The following is a 17,390-nucleotide window of genomic DNA, read 5'->3' as shown; positions in this document are numbered from 1 at the left end:
ACACCAGTGAGGCTGGAAGACAAGAACAGGCAGGGGTCATGCACAGCTCCAAACATTGAAGCTGTAAAGACACATTGTGTTTCTCAGGCGAAAGCCCTTTGTCTGAGGATCGCAGAGACATTCACATCCATTGTCTTACTTCATATACCTAGGAAACATGACAAACAAAATGTGCCAACACTTATTCCTATAACATCCCTGTGTCTAAGTTAATTGGGGCATATTTAACTTAACTGCAGTTCATTCCTGGGACAAGCCCATCAGGAAGTGTAGCAGCAATGTCACCTGGAAGGGGTGCATGTGTAAAGGACTGTGCCACTCCTGGGGTTTTTTTAGTCAAAACCATGGAAGGTCAAGATGGCCTTGTGTGAGACATGTATACAGTTTGAGGGATCTTCTCCTGAATGGATGAGATCATGAGAGAATTTTTACCTGACTTACCTATTGTAAATGTTCATTCAGGACATCTCATAATACTGTGAGCTGTGAGCTACTCATAGCTGTTGGTTGCTTAAAAATAATGCTTTTTGCTTCTTACACAGATATAAATTTAAATAATGATGACAATTGCTTCTGCAATTCCAGAGCAGGAAAATTATCAACCAGAGGAACGGTCAGCCACCCATAGCCTGCAGTCTGCATCCAGCCTGCTGAGTGATTGGATCCAGTCCAGAAAGCTAGGACATCTCCAGCAATCTGGTGGCAGGAGATGTCTGGAGGTTGGCACTGCAGCATTACAGCAGACAGGTTGGAAATGGTGGACCACTACTCCAAAAGGTTGCTGACCCCAGAATGAGACTAGCACATTAATCCAAAGTCTAGACACATTTGGAGTTCTTATTTCAGGTTCAGTATTTTCAAAACTAAGGCACTTTGATTAAGCTGACCTTTGTGTTCAGTTCTGTTTACATCCAGGTCCCAGCACTCTGCTTGCTATCTGCCTGTACACTCATGTTTTCTTTTTTCTCACAACTCAATATCAAGTTTCTCTTACCCACTCGTAAGAGAGTATATTTGTTCTGCTCATCAAGGCTCTATTCAACCTTTCCTATAGTGTTCCTTGTGAAATTTCACTCTTAAGAACATTTGTTTTTATTCTAGACCATATTAATTCAGCTAGGAGAGAAAGCAAGCCTCATGCTATTTTGACTCTTACTCCTCCATGACATTCCATGAGAGCAAGGTGGACTGAAAAAGGAAGCCAATCCATCTGTCATCTTCCTGAAGCCACACACTGCACTGGGAGAAAGGAAGCTACATGCCCTAGATGTGTATAGAAGTTGGCTTAGAATATTAGCAAAACCAAACCATTAATCTATAGCTCTGGCCAGGTGTTCCAAAAGTCAGCTTAACTCTTCACAAAGTACATTAAAATGGATAAGACAACAGTATTTCACTCTGTCACTAGTTGGCTGTTGCACCTCTCCCTCCGAACATCAAGGCTCATTCCAACAGAATACAAATACCATCCTATATCTGCTTCAGAAATGTACCCATACCAGAAAACTGTAAGGTGGCCCCAAATCATTAACCTTTGTTGAGCACTGTCTGTCTTAAATCAGATGTTGTCAGATGCCAAGTTTGGGAGAGCAGAAGAATAATCACATTGTTCAATGCCACTGAAACGTTTAATTGCCGCTAATCTAAGGGAATACTGATTAGCAATAAAGCACTGATGCATACTTGAAGAAAAAGTTTAATAACTTACTGTACAGTAACCATTGTTCTTTGACAAGTTCTTGCCGATGTGGATACCATGACCTATCCCTCATACCTGCTTTTGGAGTCCCCAGCTATCACAAACTTCACATCATAAGAGCTGAGGGAGTGTTTTGGCTATTTCTACCTGTATCCTCTTTCGTGGAAGCATAAGGAGGCACAAGGAGCATGCATACCTTGACAGACTCTGGTCTTGCATACATGAGACATGCACCTACAGCATTATCCACACTAACTACAGCATTCTGAAGAACCACAGTTCCTGTAGTCCTGTAATCAACTGTTCATTAGTTGTTTTAATTTTTAAGTACCAAATGGATCCATTAAATTCTCTAAGCTTTCTCTCTTTACCTGTGTTTATGCCTAAAATAAAAAAAATATTGTCATAGGGAGCACCACAGATGTGGAATGAGAAGGAAAGTGTGTGGTATGTGTGTGCATTCACACACTAAAATAAATACAGTCTCTTGTCTAGATTGATTCAAAGTTTGATAGACCAAAAATTTCAAGGATTTTAAATGTTTATATTAATTTTCCTTTTTAATTAATACCTGAATTCTGGAGGAATATTATCCTTGTTGTACTGCTAAAATCCCACTTATTCATGTAGTGCAAATCCACAGTGCTGGATTACTGAATAGCTTCTGCTCAAGCATATGTTTTCTACCATATCCCTGTTCTTGTATATGTTTGTATGTCTTGATTTGCAAGAGCAGGAAGGCCTTTTAATATTCAGGAATCTTTCTCTGAGATATACAGGAATTCTGGACTTTAAATGCTTTCATTTTGCTTGGTTTCCTTCAAGAACAGAGCAGACATGCAAAGAGGAGGGAGGAACAACATATATGCATTTGCATCCTATAACTATTCACTTCTTCAAGGCAAAACAAAACCATTAGGCTTAACTTTTAGGCCCTCCAACCATTACAAGGTTCTTATAAAATAAATGAATGAAGACTTCAGGTTAAAAGAATAGAAAATATTTACTTTTCCAAACACTGGTAGAGCAAATGTTTCTATTCATAATCACTTGGCACATGCTCTCACTCAGTGGTATTCTTCATGGTAGGAAATACTATTCCCTGCAATAGCAAGTGATGGCATGATCAACCCCTTGCAGTGTAAACTTTTAAGCTTTTTAAACATTTGTAATGCATGCCGATGTTATTTCTTTGTTCACCTGTTCTTATTATTTTTGATAAATGACTTTCAGTGATATAGCAAAGAAATTTATGTATTGTTCATGTGATATCCTATCCCATATTTTAAAATATTCTTATTTTTTTCATAGGTCCTCCCATGCCATCCTCCTCATCTAGTCCATCAGTTATTGAACATTTACATTCCCCTCCTCCATCACCCAATCTCCATGACAACCAGAGGTGGTTGCTAAGTACTAATGCCATCCAGCCAGTTCAGGACTCTGACACAGATGAGGACTATACAGCCAGCTCTTATCTAGTGCAGACCGGTACTGTTTCAGTTTCTATCCCAGGTCATGGTAAGAAGGAGATGCCTTGTCCATAGTGTGAATAAACTCTTATTTTACATCCTGTTACAAAATAGCCTGATTATATCTGGTTACAGCCTGTTAAGAGTGAAGGAAATTTAAATCATTCAGTCTTTTATCTTCTGTTAATTTTCTAAGTGAATATGCATACTTTCAACATGACTATATAAGCAAAAGCAAAAATAAGGAAGATAGTTACCTATCATGATATAAAGATGAAAATAGTTCATTGAAGTTATTTTAGAAGCCGTAATCATATAGAGCAGTAACCACTAATTGTATATTGTGTACCATAACTTGCAGAAGAGGTCTAACTAGCCTATATTGTGGTTCTTTTCAAATAGTAGGTTAAAGCTGGATAAATGACTTGACATTTAGCTTTAGCATATGATGGGATTATATCCTACTATAGTACTTCCTGAGTGCAGAAGATCCTAGACATACTGTGGTTTTCCTAGCCAAAAGGACAGGTTATTATGGGAAAACTATGCAGCCATGCAATACAATCTGTGTTGGGGGGATGGGTAGGGGAAACTATCCCTGCCTTCCAGACATGCAGGCGCTGTACCTTGGCCTCTCACTAGCGATACCAGTGAACTAAGAGATGCAGGATTCCATACCTCCCGTCCTTTAGATGTGTAAACAGGCGATCAAAATGCCTGGTAAGTGACTAAAACTCAGAACACTGATGCTTGGTTGTGCATTATGCCTTAACAAAATACAGTGATCTTTAACTATTAAATGCAGTGTGGAGGATTGCATCATACTGTGTGAATTTAAAACAGAAATTTGAAAAAACAACTTCTGTCATGTATGATAGTACAGTAAGTTGTCAACTGGGCTTGAAATTGGGCTTTTTCATTTCTTAGCAGGACAGACTTAAGGAGTAACTGTTCTGTGTGGTCTATCCACTAGACGGGAACTTGAAACACAGTTTACCAGGGAATCACAGACACTTCCTAGACAGCAATTGGATAATAGAGATCTGGAATATTATGTTCTGTTCCTAGCTATGAGGGTTTCATGGTCTAATGGTTAAACCAGTAGCTGGCTAGAAACAAGATAGTCAGGCATATTCTTTTGGGAAGACTAGCTGAGTGATAGGATTGACTTTTTCTTAGATGGGAGTTTTGAAAAGTAACTGGGATTCTTCTCTCCCCCCCCCCCACCCCACCCACTCCACTTTCAACTCAGACTCTGCTCAACTGCAGATTTAAGAAAAGATAGGATTCACAGAATGCAGATACTCAGTGCTTGCTGAAAATTGGTCCATTAAACTGTGCATGAGGTTGGCCACTCAAACTTAAGGCATTGTATAGAATTGTACTTTTAGCTCTGACTGAAGTGACCTGTGCAACCTCTCTGTGCACTTATTTGTAATTCTGGGGTCATGTCACTTGGTTGCCATCCAAGGTAAGGTATGAAGACTTGCTCAACATTTAATCAATTAAGAGCTCTGCAGTTACAAAAATATAATAGGGTCGTAATCTCTGGGCTCGCAGAAATGACAAGAGATTTTTATGAAGGTTTGCCTTTCTCATTCACTTCTTCATCTCTGTGAAACATTGCCCGACTTGGCAGGGCAGCAGAACAGGCAGTTTGATCCTGCTGAAATACAAAACTTGCTGGAAATCCAGTGCTCAGTGAAAGCTCTGCACACTAAACCAAACCTACCTTCTTTCATAAAATAGCGCAGCGTATACACATGCAAAAAGCCCAAGGCAGAATCGATCTAAGTTACACAGTGGTCTATTAACGACGTAGCTTAGATCAGTAGTGAACAGAACACACATTCACCATTTGAAGGCAGGGAGGGTCTTAGACTGGGTTACACCATTTTTAAACTAGTCTGTATGCCAAACTTCTGTCCTGTTACAGGTATAGAACTAATCACTTATACCAGTAAAAGTGTAATGTCTGTACCTGGCCTATATGACTGTCCTTACAGCCAGATGATGGTGTGTGGATGCAATATGGGTTTTCAGAGGTTTCAGCAGGGTGCAGTAGAATCAACCTTAAGTGCTTACATCCATTTATGTCTTAAAGGTGGAAGAGAATCTGCTCCTAAATCTTTGAAGCATTTTTTTGTCTTGATGATAGGATTGTTGGGTAGTAGCCTACAATTTTTTCATTACTTTTAAAAGGAGTAATCATGGCTGGCAGACCAAAATGTAAATGTTGCCATCTCATCTCATAAAGATTGGGAGGTTTTATGTTGATCTGTCTGGTTTGTTTGTTTTTTTATTACGTATACATGTGTTTGAGGAGTTGCATTTGGGTTTGCAGCCATCCATGGCAAGAGCTAAGTCAGTAAATTGTGATGATTTTCCCCAATTTTTGAAAATAAAATGTCAATTCTAGTTGGAATCAGTATCTTCTGATACTGATTCAGCACAAGGTCACTGTACAGCCATTGCTATTGAAGAATTTATAACAAAAGTTCTGCTGAATACTAGAGATTATTTAAACATTGTCCTGCATAGGAGTGAGAGACTGAACATTTACTGAAGGAGAAAATGAGTGAAATCAAACCATGATGTAATGAGTTCAAGTCAGGAATACTGTGGGGGCATGTAAAGGGTACAACCTTATTCATTCACTATGTACAGTAGAAATTGGGGAAATGGCACACAAATGAAACTTGTGTGTAATATTAAATTGAAAGAAAAGGAAAGAGGGAACAGCAGAATGAAATCGCCTTTAACATGTTCAGAGGAATAGAATGCCAGTTCAGCAAAATATTTCTGTTCAGCAAAGTGTTTAAATGCATGCTTAACTTTATGTACCTAATTCCCACTGACTTTAAAGCTAAGTGTGCAGTGTATGCTCAAGTGTTTTCCAGAATTGAGTCCTCAATTTTAATTTATCTGACTTGCCTTAGTTGACTGTAACTTTTAACAGTACAACAATACTATCCATTAAACTTTTGTATGGGCATCCTTGTATGTTGGCACACTGATAGGAAGCGGGTATCATCTCTCTCCCTAGATGCTAATAAAGAAATTCACTGTCCTACCCTCACAAACCAGAATTAGAGTACCACCATAACCAGATTTCCTGCTCAGATTTCTTAGTAAATGTCTCAGTGTTCTCTCATGGCTGAGCTTCCAGCAAACCTGCAGGTCCCTTCAGTCATTTTCTTGCTAACTTAAAAGAGCTCTCGGGAACGGAAACTCACGAGTAAGCAACATTATTTGTGATTCTTAAGAGGTTTGTTTTGGGGTAGGGAAGAAGAGAGAGTACTCTGACTACTTTAAATTTTACAAGGATTTTTCATACCTTAGAAAGCATATGAGATTGCCAATATTCCTGTGGTTTTAGGAGACAAACTACCCCCACTTTTCCAAGCTTTGAAAGTTTCTCCCCAGCCTCGTTGTGTGAAAGTCAAGAAAATATCTGTTGAATTTACAACCAACTCCACCACAAATAAAATTAAGTAGGTCCCATCCACAACTGCCAAGAATGGGGGTCTACAACTTTGGCACATGGGCTGTATCCAGCCTGCAAAGGTCTGACTGGGGGTGGGGATGGCACACTGACTTAAGAGCTGCCTTAAAGAAGCAATTTAAAGAAGCCATTTTAAAGTGGCCACTTAAAGCCTCCTGCTTTGTGCCTTTGCTGTCAAATTTCCTGGTCCCTTTTAGCATTTGGAGTAGCTTGCACCAGCACCTGGTAAGCAGAGGGAGGCACAGATCAGGGAAAGGATCAGAGCACCAAACGATTGTGGCCGACATGGGACATCAGCCTGTGGCTGCAGCTAAGTCACAAGCACCCAGCCCCGCTGCCCTACAGAGTTGCCTACCGACCCCCGATCTAGAGTTGTTCTGTTGTCTCAGCAGGACAACATAAGCAAGGCTGCTGTTTACTTATGAAGTGCTAAAGGTTTGAGAAGACTTTAGATTGGCCCTAATGAACATGTTGTAAACCAGATGCTGTTCACAGGCTGCTTTTCTTGCCTGGTCTTCACTGTTTTTCAATTTTTCCTACCTGAAAACTTTTTTAAGTCTGCGTCTTCACTTAGGACAAGTGTTCTAAGTGACTGACAGCTGCATGGCTTGTAAGCTGGAGCAGCAAGGGCTGCATCAGCAGGAACCACAGGATCCCCAGGCCAGATATCATGTGGGCATCCTCTTTTCTACCTTCCCCCACCTCCCTTGCCCCTCTCTCTCTCTCTTCTCTCCCACTGCACCATGTTGTGCAGTTTGCTACCCCTCAGCTTCCTGGCTACAGGCCTCCCTGCTGCATATTCTGTGTGGATATCCCAATCTGCACTGCTGGCTACCTCATTCCTCCCTACCCCACTGAGTGAGAGCAGGAAGTGGAAGCCAGAGGAGGGCCCTGAGACCCTAACTGCTAAAGCAGCATAAGTAATGCGGGGGAGCAAGAGCTGGGTGGGAGCTTATGGCCATAGATTAACTCCCCCTCATAGGTCCCAGGTGGCTCTCAGGCCACCTGTTGGACAGTCCTGACTTAAGATGTCATTAAAAATGGTTACTGTATTTAGCAAGGGCTAGGAATGAACAGGGAAATCTTTTCCACCTTCACAGAGATTAAACAAATTAACTAAATTTTAATAGTTCTGGCTGCTGTGGTAAAATAGAGAATTATTTTTCACTGTGTTCTCAAACTGAGACCTGACAAGACAACCTTAGAACCTAGATGTTATAATTTTTGTGCTCTTGATTTAAATGTCGTTTATACGATAGTCATAAAATTTGCCATGTGTCTTTTAAAAAGAAAAGAATTATCCTGTTAGCACAGCTCCACCAACAGAAAATGAAAGCAGTGTAAGTCTGTAAGAACGTGATGTTTCTACCTGCTACCTGTTGGTTCAGAACCTGGAAAAGGAATAGCTGCTGGTTAGTTTCTTCATCTCTTGTTAGTCTTCCAGAATTAAAGTTTAGTCCAGACTTGAAAAAGTATTCTTCCTGTACCTGCAGAGCAGATAACGGCAGAGTCTGCAAATCACAAAATGTCTGTGTCGCCATCCACAAATTCCATCCATTTATTGGTTCACTTTCCTTCAGAATTTTTCATATCCAGTATGCTTCTCATTGTCATGACTTGTAAATGCTCATACCGTTATTTTTATTACAATTCTTTTTTTTTAGTGAAACTTTTCATGAGGGCATTTACTCCTGGCTTCCTGGGCACATTTCAATTTGAATAATACATTCTTCTTAACTAATACACCCTCTCCACTTTCAGCTGCACCGCCCTTCAACTGCACTACTCTTCCTTTAAACCTGCATGCATGCATACACAAAAGAGCAAAACCCCTGTTGTGTAATGTTGCTGGTGCAGAACAGCTGCCACGTTTTGTTGGGTGAGTTATCCTTATATGTATACTGTCTGAAAAAAAAAAAGCACTTTGGGAGTATTTAGGATGAAAGGTGCTGACTGAATATGCTTTTATTGTTTGACTGCATTCCGTTATATTGAATTTACATGTATCAGCAACTTTAAAGTGCCTTTATTTTCAGTCAGCTCAGAAATATACTAACAGCTGGTTTTAATGGTTTTTGTCCAGGTTCATTTCTACCAGCATAGCAGATCTAAAAAATATAAAGAATCTGATTAAGTATTCAGTAATATATAAATCTGAGCTTTGAAATGGATCTGTCTGTTTGATAAACTCGAGGGAATTAGCTTTTTATTCAGGAAAATAGTTTTAAAAAAAGAAATGAGAAAATGAAATCTTTGATTAAATCAATTTTTACATTTTTTATTTAAGTCTTGTTTTAGTACCAAAGCATCGTTTACCCTGTGTTCTCCAAATATAAGAAATGTATTGCTATACCGAGTAAGTGTTGCTCCCTTTTAAAATCGCAGCTCAGCTAAAGTTTTAACGTTATTGCAGACCTGTACTGACAAGCTTAATTTTAGTTCTCTAAAAAAGACATGTTTATAGATATAAATTTCAGAAGGAGGGAGTTTAAAGTTTAGGGCCCTTGATCTTGGCAGTATCCCTTCAAGTAATGCGACAGATTTATTCTGACTTTTATTGCTCCCTTCCTCCAGAGAGCAGCTTGCTTCACAGACTGTTCTACCATTAAACTAGCTTCTCTGTGCAGATCAGAGTAACTTGCTGTTCCCCAGGAAAGCAATTCTTAAAGCACCTCAATATTCTTCCTTCAAAAGAATTATTTTAGAAAGAATGCTGAACTGGCTCATAAGAGACAGAAAATTCTGGACATTGCTATAAGATGAAGAATAATTCAAGAGATAGGAGACGAGCTAGGAGGAGAGATTCTCTAACCTGACTTAGTGTTTTCTTTTCTCTTTTTTGATCAAATCTGCTTCTACACAAGACAAACCAAGTAAAACTAGGAATTTTACAGGTGTTTTTTAGGTTTGTAGCCTTCTTTCAGGACTACATTCGGGTTCTGTCAGTTTTGTAGTAATTTTAGGAGAAATAGTTTGCTAGAACTAGTTGCTTATAGTTTGGTTGCAAAGATGTCTTTTAATGCAAGAAGCAGTACTGAATTGTCAGTTTAAGCCAAAATAAAGATGAAGGCCCATAGTTTAATGCGAAGTATTATTATTGACAACCTGGAAACATAGTAGCTGAGTTAGAAATTCTGTTCCTAGATCTTAGGGTGGAGGGAAGGAGTGGGGGTCATTCTTTCAGAAATCAGACTGGTTGTGGGAAGACAATAAAACAAAATGCAACAAAAACTTTTTTTCAACAACTCTTCATGGCAGGGTTGTCAACTGGGGGTATGCAGACTGGTCCCAGCGGGTACATGCGGGTGGGTGGGGGATGGAGCTACCACTCCCAAGAGCAGGGCCGGGGCGGGGCAAGGGCAGTGGCACCCCTCTGTGGGGTGGGGAACCTTGCACGCAGTGGCCACCACTGCCACCCACCAGCCTGATGAGCTTGCCTGCTCCACAGAGGGGTGCTGCTGCCTTCACTCCAGCCCAGTGAGCTTTCCCACCCCGCCCTGGCCCTGCTTCTAGGATGCGGCTGCTCACCCACCCGCGCACCATCCCTGCCTGCCCACTCTATATCTGTGTCACTGATAGGTGTTATAGGGGCTTTGGCCCCTCCTTGGCTGGTGCCTTGCCCCCCAGCGACGTCAGGGTAAGATCCAAATTCAGCACCACTTAGATGGTTCAGTTGCTGCGCCTACTTTCCTGCCACGTCTTTGATGTTTTATTTTCTTCTTGGGAAGCAGTTCCCAGTAGGTTGCCCGTGGGGCTCTCAGCCCTGGGTTTCTTTGTGGGGCGCCAAACCTCCACTTTACCCAACCCTTAGCACATCCACAGTCAGGGCAGACTCTGCTTTCCACAGGCCTTGCTCTTGGATGATCTCGTCTCATCCACACCGCCTACCTCCAAGGGTCAGGGCTTTCTGGCCGTCAGCTCTCCAGAGGCCATCCTTCATCTTCAGACTGTGGCCTTGGCAACCAAACATACCCCAGTCTGGGGTTAACCATAACTCAGGAATAAAACCAAACTTAAAAGGTCAGCATCCGCTGATGGCCCCCTTGGTCTTGCTGAGGACTCTTCTGTCCCTCTTTGCCTAATAGGTGTCTGGGAGGGGCGGCAGCCTTGTACCATGCCTCTGGTGGCCCTCTCTGGGAAGTCTCCCTTGGGCCTGCGTCCCTTTCCCCCTCAGGCCTGTCTGTCCCACTAGCTGGTGTTGCCCTTCCCTCCTGTACTGGGTTCCATGTCCCTCCATGTCTCTCTCCCTGTTGTGCTGCCTGGGGGTGTCAGCAGTCCCTCTGCTGCTCCCCACCACAGCACTTGGGCTCCCTGTTGGGGCCTCAGCTCTCCTTTGTGGTGTCCCAGAGAGCTGCTTCTCTCTGGTGGAGCTCCCTGAGATCCCTCTGCCCCCAGGGCTTGAATTCCCCAGCTCCCTTGCCAGTGTCCCTCTGCAGGTGCCCATCTTCTTGCCCCCATCCTCGGGGCTTGCACTCACCTGGTCTCACCGCTGGTGTTCAGTCCTTCTCCCCTCCCTGCAGCTGAGTCTTCAGCTGCTTTTTGAGCAGCCCACTCCTCTTTGAGTCCATGCCCCCTGCTCCTGCTGATTTACAGGCTCAGGCAGCTCCGGAACTGCTAAGCTTGTTCTCTCTGCCCCGGAGTCTCTCACCAGCTACAGCTGTTTGCTGTCCCTGTGGTAAGTATCGGGGCACATTTGGGAGGGGGCCTGGGTTGAGTTAAGGGGGGGGGCTTTTGCTTCCTTTCTCACAGTCTCCCCATACACCATCCTGCTCTGCATCCATCCACGCTCCATCCCCCTGCTCCGCATCTGGCTGCGCACCACCCATTGCTCCAGCCGCCAGAAGCACTTTGATTTAAAAAGGTTGAAAACCCCTGATTTATGGAATACCTATATAGTATATTTCATTTTTAATATTGTACCAGAGTTCTAGTAGTTCTTACACAGCCACTTCTGATGATAGTAGTCTCTGATGGCAAGACCTGAAACAAGTTTTAATATAATATAAAATATTTTCACTCATCCATGATCGCGGATCTACTAGGTGACATATGATAAACAAGATTTTGCTCCACTCCTATGGGACTTCTAGATTAATGGGCTTTTCTGTTCAAAGAGGCTAACCTTATCTGCAGAAACAAAGTTAGGAGAACACTTGTGGATTTTAAGTTGCTACAAAGTGGTAAGAGTCTAACAGGAGTGAGTGAGTGTGCATAAGGCCTCTTATTCAAAGACCTCAGATATCAAATGTACCCTCAGGGCACTAGCTGGTCAGTGATATGATACTCGTACAACACATCGTTTGAAATGTATTTCATCATAATGACTTATTAGAACCAGATACAAATGGGAATGCAAAGGGTCCAGCCCCTTCCTCATTCAAAAATGAATCATTGTTGTTGTAAATTATTTCTGATTACATAGTAAAGCCCAAAGAGCAAAATTAGGAACAGGACCCTTCAGTTTTTTTTAACAAACAAATGAGAAAGCATGCTTTAGAAATTTTAAAATGTAATGGCACTTTGACATAGTCTGATGTAAAGCAGGGACCACATTGTGATTGAAAGTCGCTTTTCACTGCCTCTTTCCACCCTGCTGCCTGAGGAAAATAAGGTGGGAGGGACAGCGGTAGTCCTGTACTTGCTTGCTTCTCTTCCTAGTTGTTCGTGCTGGATGTAGCCTGTGGAAGAGAACTTAGATTATGTAAATCACTCCCTTATTTTCTTGTATGGGTGGTCAGAGTGGAGCCTGAAATGGTTCAGAGAAACAGTTATGGACAGGTACAACACAGGCTAAATATCACAGATACACATCTTGGTAGGGTTTTCTTCAGTTTCCCTCAAGCCACATCTCCTTCTACTCCCCTCTCCCCCACACACACTTTTGTCCGTCAAACCAGCTCCTAATTGCCAACGAAACATGGCATTTTTCTACTCTTCCCCCAAAATAGAAGCAAATTCAGTGGTGTGGGGGCTAAAGAAAAATAGCAACTAAGCACACAGTGCCTGTATTAGAGAATTTGTAGAAATAACAGGCTTCATGACCTTCTTGCTCATCTGCAGTCTTTATTACCACTTCGAGATGCTCTTTCCTATTTCTTGTCTGAAATTAAATTGGCTTAGTCAAAAAACACTTTCAAGTGGCCTGAAAATTTGCCATGAGACTATGAACTAAGGAAAATATTAGATTTGGAGAAGATACCCAGAAGAGCACCACAGGGCTAAGTTGTAGTCATGTTTTTATTTAACATTGTTCATGATCTGGACAAGGGACTAAACAAGTCATTAATAGAATTGTAAATAGGCAAAATGCAAACCATTCTGAAATGCAAATATTCAAAAGAAACCTGAGAGATAATAACGTGGAAGAAATTCACAGGATTCATGATGGGCAACCAGTTAGATGCGTGTTTGATAGGTAACGTGTCCAATGTAAATGGTCACTACAATTTGGGATTTCAAATGCACTAAATTGTATTGTAGAGGGTGAGAAAGAAAAGGCTCTAGTATGACCAGACTTGAAATATTCATTTCAGTAATGAGCCTCTTGCTTCCTAAACATTTTCTGTCAAATATAGACATATATAGAAACATCTGGTAATTTGTTTTAAGAGAGCTCAAAGGTTTGATGTACAGGAGAAAAATTAAGAGTTAAATGCTTACTATGTATCTAGGTGAAGCGTTGACAAACTGGGGACAAAGGTGAACAGTTTTTTCTAGGGTAGGAGGGAAAACTTTCAGTGCTGTATCTAGGGATATAATTAATAATAATGGGAAGAAACTAAGGGAAGGAAAAATTAGGCTGAATAGCAAGGAAACCTATCTGACAGTGAGCTCTATTAGGATGTCTAATAGTATCCCAGGGGAGGTGGTAGAAGCTCTGTCACTTGTAACATTTAAAACTTAGAAGGAATAAAAATACCAGAATTGTACTATTGGGAACAATCCTGCATTGGCTGAGGAGAGATGGACTAGATAACCTACTGGGTCTTTTATACCACTGTAGATGAATTTTCCAAATGAGGTGTACATGGTCAGGTAGTTTATTAGAGTAGTGACTATTATACCAAAGCGCGATAATAGTGTTTCACTAGCTGCATGCACAATATGATGTATTGCCTTCTAGCTCTATGTTGAGAGAGAGGGAATTCTATACAATTATAATTGCTGTACACCTTCAAAAGTTCTTTCCTTTGCAGTTAAGCAGAATTTCTGCAAGTAATGGCAACGACACAATGTAGTCTCAGTAGGTAATAACTTTTTAGACTGTAAACATCTTGAAAAACATTACAAACACAAATCACAATTATCCTAGAGATTTACAAATAGGAAAAAAATATTAAAATGAGGCAGGAACTGAAAATAAGCAGGATGAATATGTACAGAAAACAGGTTCAATAAAGTCAGCAACCTCTACTTTCTGTATAAAAGCAGAGATTTACAGCCTGACTGGAAATTTTGGACCATCAAAAACTAAGCCACAATCAGGAACCAAAGTTTATTCTATGGTGATAGTCCCTCTAATTAAAAGGTTTTCAAACAACAGCAAGAGCAGACCTGTCCTTGATTTTTAATTTGGGCAATCTGTTAAAAAGCAAAAGATGATTTTGCCACCTTAGTAACATGCTTAAACTATTGTCAAAGCTTGCACTTCTTTGACCTCCATATAGACTGCTCATAACCCTAGGGCAAGAGCCCCCAAAGGAATTTAGAAAGGCAGAGTTGATCTGCATTGTACTTATTTAAGACTATGAGTCTGCAATGTCTCCTCTGTAGAATTTCCACTTCTGACTACCAAACTGTTCTGTTTCCTCTAAGGCAGGGCTCTCTTTTCCCAGCCAAAACTAGTGCGCTTACTCAGAACTATCTTGCCCCAGACATGTACTTCTTCAAGGCATTACTTAGAAAGTTATTGGTAAATTTGATAAACCTTACTTACAACTGTATACAGGTTAACCAAAAAGTGATGCAACAAACTTGTAATAGATGTGGAACAGATTCAGGCTTGATTGGAGTATTTTACAAAAAGGCATGCTGAATTAATTTGGGCTTAGAGCTTTGTTGTTTCAGCTATAGCAGCAATGCTTGTAGCGCTTCCTCAGTAGCTATCAAGCCATTTAATCTCATACATATGAAATCAGACAATATAGGGAGGTGACCTCCCTATCCTTAGGTACAGATCAAGGAATCATCGACTAATTTCTCTATTTCACATGTTGTGGGCAAATGGAGTGGCTTTTAAACATAACAAGTGTTTTCTGAATACCAGCCAATTTATTTTGTATCCCTTTTTGATGTTTGATTTGATTAATTTGTCTCTGTATACTTTTTGTTTTGGTTGCTATGCCAAGCTTCTGTCAGCATGGTCCCTTACTTAATGCAAAAAAAAATGTACATTTGTTCAGTTTAATTAAGCAAATTAAAGTTTTCCCATTTCACCTTCACCCCACCAAAATAAAATTTTACAAAGTAGTGGGCAGTTAGTTCTCATATCTTAATGCTGTAGCTAAATGTCTTCCTTTCAAGAATTTTTGTAATTTTTAATCTTTGTTATTTAATAGAAGATCCAAGACCAATTATTTCTTCTTTGATTATGGCCTTCACAATCTTCAAAGAACAGTCTCTCCCACACCTCCTGTATCATTAACTGCGAAATATCTCTGCAAGGAGAACCTAGCCTCCTCATGAATCGGGGGATTTGGAGTGACAAACTATCTTCCACATACTAGAATGCTTGCCAGATGGGACAACCTGCCAAATGTGTCATGCACAAAGGATATACTGTACCTTCTCTCCCTTCTTTGCCCTCCCCCCATCCCCATATCACATTTAAAGATATCATGCACAGTAAAAAAAAATCTATGAAGATGTAAATGATTCTTCCATACAAGTGATGTCAACTCAAATAAAAAAAAAACATTCTTATGAAAAGAAAAGAATTCCCTCCAAATGTCAGCTAGATTTAGATCAACAAACTTGTTCCTCAGAAGGTTAGTGGTAGGAATGTTACAAGCCACAAACTCATTCATTTCCCTTTTGCCCATCTGTGCACATTATAAGTACATATACATTTTGCTTAGGCTATTATAGAGTCAAAATTTATCTCTCCCCATAAGGAAGCTGATTCAATTGTTGTTGTTTAATTCAATATTTGTATAGTAGTGTCCCCAGGCCTCAGTTAGGCTCTACACTCCACTCTGCGAAGTGTTGCAGACAAGAGAAACAAGAGACAAACCAGGAATCAGCACACAAGAGAACATGCCTGCTCCAAAAAAGGCAGGTGATGTATAGAAGTTAGAGAGGAAAACAGACAAAGATAAAGCGGGTTTTTAATTAGACATTTAAAAAAAAACCCCTAGATCCAGCTCTCCCAGCTGGTAGTCAACCTAGGCATCAGTAATAGTCTCCTAATTGTGATCCCATTCTCTTGCCTCACAGTTGCATAAATCAAGAGCAATGCCATCAGTGTAGAGTTATAGCTTTGTTAAACCTGTGAGAGTCAGGCTCAAGAATTGTACCTAATAATGCAGAACTTATATGTTATTATGTATCATAATTTTGATATGTAATATTGAAAGGTCCAGTATTTTAACTCTGTTCCCTAATCCTGAGGTCAGCAACAGTTTCCAGTGGTGGACCAGAATGACCCAGCTTGATTCAGGAACAGGTGGACATTAGGACTCAGCTACAACCGCCACTTCTCCCCACCTTGGTATAGTGAAAGCCCCCCTCTGCCACAGCTTGTGCCATAGCATGGTCAGAGTTCCCTTTCTGCTAGGGGCCCAGGTACAAGGAGAGCCTCCCACTGCCAAATGCCACCAAAGGCACAACTCCTCAGGCCAGATCCAAAGGCTGTGTGGGCCAGATCCAGCCCATGGTCATAGGTTGTCACCCCTGCCCTAATCCATGTAAGGTCTTTACTAGTTTTTTCCAAATGTAGTGAATGTATTAATTCGTGCTATTTATTGTAATTTAGTGTAATTGTGACTTTCAGCAACTAAAAATTATTAGTTTACTTACCACGTGCCTGCTGCCTGGTATAGTGCTTTTTCAGCATCCCCAGCATTAAGAGTCCTTCAGGAGTCCCCTTCCTTTCATAGCTGTTTGTAAAAAGCTATGAAAACCTGATTGGATTAGGACACAGAGTTAAAATATTAGACCTTCTCTGAAAATGATGATAAATAATTAAATGGATAAAGGTTAGATTCCTTCTGTTTCCTGTGTTTTTACAAAGCATTTGAAAGATGCTTTTAAGCTTTTCTCTGCACCTATGAGGCCTAGAGCTGGAGCTTTAAGAAAAATGTCAACTATCCAGGGACTTCTGATAACATCTAAAAAGATCGCAATCCTGCTGCAATTAGTCAATCCCATTGACAGTGGAAGTAGGTGTCTGCCTTGCAGTCAGATTCAGCCCTTAAATTGCATAAATAACAATGAGAGCTGTGCACATACATCCCGGGGCAGAATTTGGCCCTTGTTGTAATTTAACGTAGAGACCAGTGCCACAGTTTCTCATAAACGTCAAATTGTGGCAGCTGACTTCAGTGGGAGTTGTGAGTGTTCTAGTTATAAAGGAATCAGGTCATTAGATTGCAACTGCAGCACACTTCTTAATCTACCATGTTGAAAAAGGCAAAGCAGCAAAAAAGCAAAAAGGTAATGCAGCTGGAAAAGACAATGCAGTTTTGATGTTTTTTTGGTTTGCATTTGCATCAGA

The 17,390-nt window shown here is 40.8% G+C and overlaps 1 protein-coding gene across 13 annotated transcripts in view; it reads left to right on the top strand.

Annotated features, from left to right (window-relative positions):
• TENM3 (teneurin transmembrane protein 3) overlaps positions 1-17,390 on the top strand; it is a 2,356,642-nt gene that overhangs the window by 2,105,621 nt on the left and 233,631 nt on the right. For 8 of the 13 annotated variants that reach the window (XM_090036135.1, XM_090036142.1, XM_090036140.1 and 5 more), the window contains one exon: positions 3,011-3,220. The exons of 3 other annotated variants lie outside the window; for them this stretch is intronic. In XM_090036135.1, coding sequence (XP_089892261.1) covers positions 3,011-3,220 — 210 coding nt within the window. Of the gene's footprint in view, positions 1-3,010; positions 3,221-17,390 lie in introns of those variants that run through there. 2 more of the 13 variants (XM_090036139.1, XM_090036147.1) reach the window with 2 other exon arrangements.

This window comes from Crocodylus siamensis, chromosome 2 (genome assembly GCF_052110815.1).
Source record: "Crocodylus siamensis isolate JL-2025a chromosome 2, ASM5211081v1, whole genome shotgun sequence".
Taxonomy (NCBI): domain Eukaryota; kingdom Metazoa; phylum Chordata; order Crocodylia; family Crocodylidae; genus Crocodylus; species Crocodylus siamensis.
The sequence above is the reverse complement of the archived record's forward strand: the minus strand, read 5'-3'. Positions and strand labels throughout refer to the sequence as shown.